Source organism: Otolemur garnettii, unplaced genomic scaffold (genome assembly GCF_000181295.1).
Source record: "Otolemur garnettii isolate 467f Iridium unplaced genomic scaffold, OtoGar3 scaffold00018, whole genome shotgun sequence".
Lineage (NCBI taxonomy): Eukaryota > Metazoa > Chordata > Mammalia > Primates > Galagidae > Otolemur > Otolemur garnettii.
The window spans coordinates 25,599,042-25,600,995 of NW_003852413.1; the positions used below are offsets into that span (position 1 = coordinate 25,599,042).

The following is a 1,954-nucleotide window of genomic DNA, read 5'->3' on the forward strand; positions in this document are numbered from 1 at the left end:
TTTTTTTTTTTTTTTTTTTTTTGAGACAGAGTCTCAAGCTGTCACCCTAGGTACAGGACCGTGACATCACAGCTCATAGCAATCTCAAACTCTTGGACTTAAGCAATTCTCTTGCCTCAGGCTCCCAAGTAGCTGGGACTACAGGCACCCACCACAACACCTGGCTATTTTTCTGTTGCAGTTGTCATTGTTGCTTTAGGTGGTCCACCAGCCTTGGTGTATGTGGCTGGCCATTCTACCCATTGAGCTACAGGCGCTGCCTGTTCTGTTTTAACAAAATAACAACATGAAAAACCTCACATACCTTACTCAATTGGAGAACTTTTAATGTTTTCATTTATCATTGTAAAACCAAGGACAATTTTGTAACATTTTGTACACAGCTGTTACAAGTACAACAATCTGTCTTTAAGTAGGGATAAAGTACTCTAAAAAAAAATGAACCCAGGCAGCGCCTATGGCTCAAAGGAGTAGGGCGCCGGCCCCATATGCCAGAAGTGGCGGGTTCAAACCCAGTCCTGGCCAAAAACTGCAAAAAGAAAAAAAAAAAAAAAGAATCCTAGATAGTTTTCCCTTCAAGTCAAGAGTCTTGTTGTTCAAATAAACAGAGTTTTGTTGTTCAAATAAACTTCTTGTTTAAAATAGAAAAAAAAAAGATGGAGGCTTTACATCTTTTGTCATTAACCTGGATGGAGTTGGAGAATGTTCTCCTTAGAAAAGTATCACAAGAATGAAAAAGCAAGTATCCAGCATACTCAATACCACCAACATGAACCCAGTAGGTGAACAAACACACACCCATACAAGAGAAAAACTCAATTAAATTCAAGTTGGGGGGAGTGGGAAGAAGTGACGGAGAGAAAAGAGAGGAGGAAGTGGGAAGTTTGCTCCCACCAAAGAGGCACAATGTAAGGGTACATGACACACCTCCTGGGTGAGTGGCACAACTACAACAGGGACTTTACCCAACAAACGCCAACAATGTAACCTAATAGTTTGTACCCTCTTAGTAATCTGAAATGAAAAAAAAAAAATCTGAAACTAGGACTAATTGAACAACTGCTGCCATTTTACTCTTCAAAGTTCTTTGACCAGAGCAGGGAATGGGGAGGGTGTCAAGACCAGGAAAGTGGGAGAAGATAGATCAGGTCATAGCAGAGCTAACACTCAGCAGGGGGAAGGAGGCAGTGACAGTATAGAAGACCATGGTGAACCTTTCCTTAGACCCTATAGTCCTGAGCAGCTATACCCTGTACTCCAGAAGTAAGTGCCCAGCCTGAGAGTGAGAAAAGCCTAGAAGGAAGCAGACTGGTGCCTCTACCTGGCGGGTGTGCATACGGACGGTGACCTGGCCGTACAAGTTGCTCTGATTCACCAGACTTGAACAGCGAATCTGGACCACTTGAGGTTGCTCTAAAGATTCCACAAAGCGCCATCGGACAGTCTTATATCTGATGTCCCAGACCATGTCCTAAGGACAGAGAACAAGTTCAATTGAGTTTTTACCTCCCATTAGGGAAGCTATCATAGCCATACCTGTTCTTACTTCCTGCAACAATATGGCCAAGAGGCAGCACTTCCCACCAAATGTTCTCTTGTATCTATTTTCTCAAGTATTTTTGTTTGTTTTAGGTTTTTTGTTTTGTTTTTTTGAGATAGAGTCTCACTCTGTCACCCTAGGTAGACTGCCTTGGCATCATAGCTCACAGCAGCCTTCAACTCTTGGGATCAAGAGATCCTCTTGCCTCAGCCTTCCTAGTAGCTAGGACTACAGGTGCCCTCCACAATACCCAGCTAATTTTTCTATTTTTAGTAAAGATGGGATCACGTTCCTACTCAGTCTGGTCTCAAACTTCTCAGCTCAAGGAATCCATCTGCCTCAGCCTCCCAGAGTGCTAGGATTACAGGTGTGAACCACTGTGCCCAGCCTTTTCTTCTGGTTTTTTTGTTTTTT

General features: G+C 42.9%; 1 protein-coding gene across 1 annotated transcript in view; it reads right to left on the reverse strand.

The window, feature by feature from the left end:
- Positions 1–1,585, reverse strand: part of MRPL45 (mitochondrial ribosomal protein L45) — a 6,564-nt gene extending 4,979 nt beyond the window's left edge. Inside the window, exon 1 of the mRNA XM_023511236.1 lies at positions 1,322–1,585. Coding sequence (XP_023367004.1) covers positions 1,322–1,468 — 147 coding nt within the window. The 5' untranslated portion in view covers positions 1,469–1,585. The remainder of the gene's footprint in view (positions 1–1,321) is intronic.
- Between the last annotated feature and the right edge of the window lie 369 nt (positions 1,586–1,954).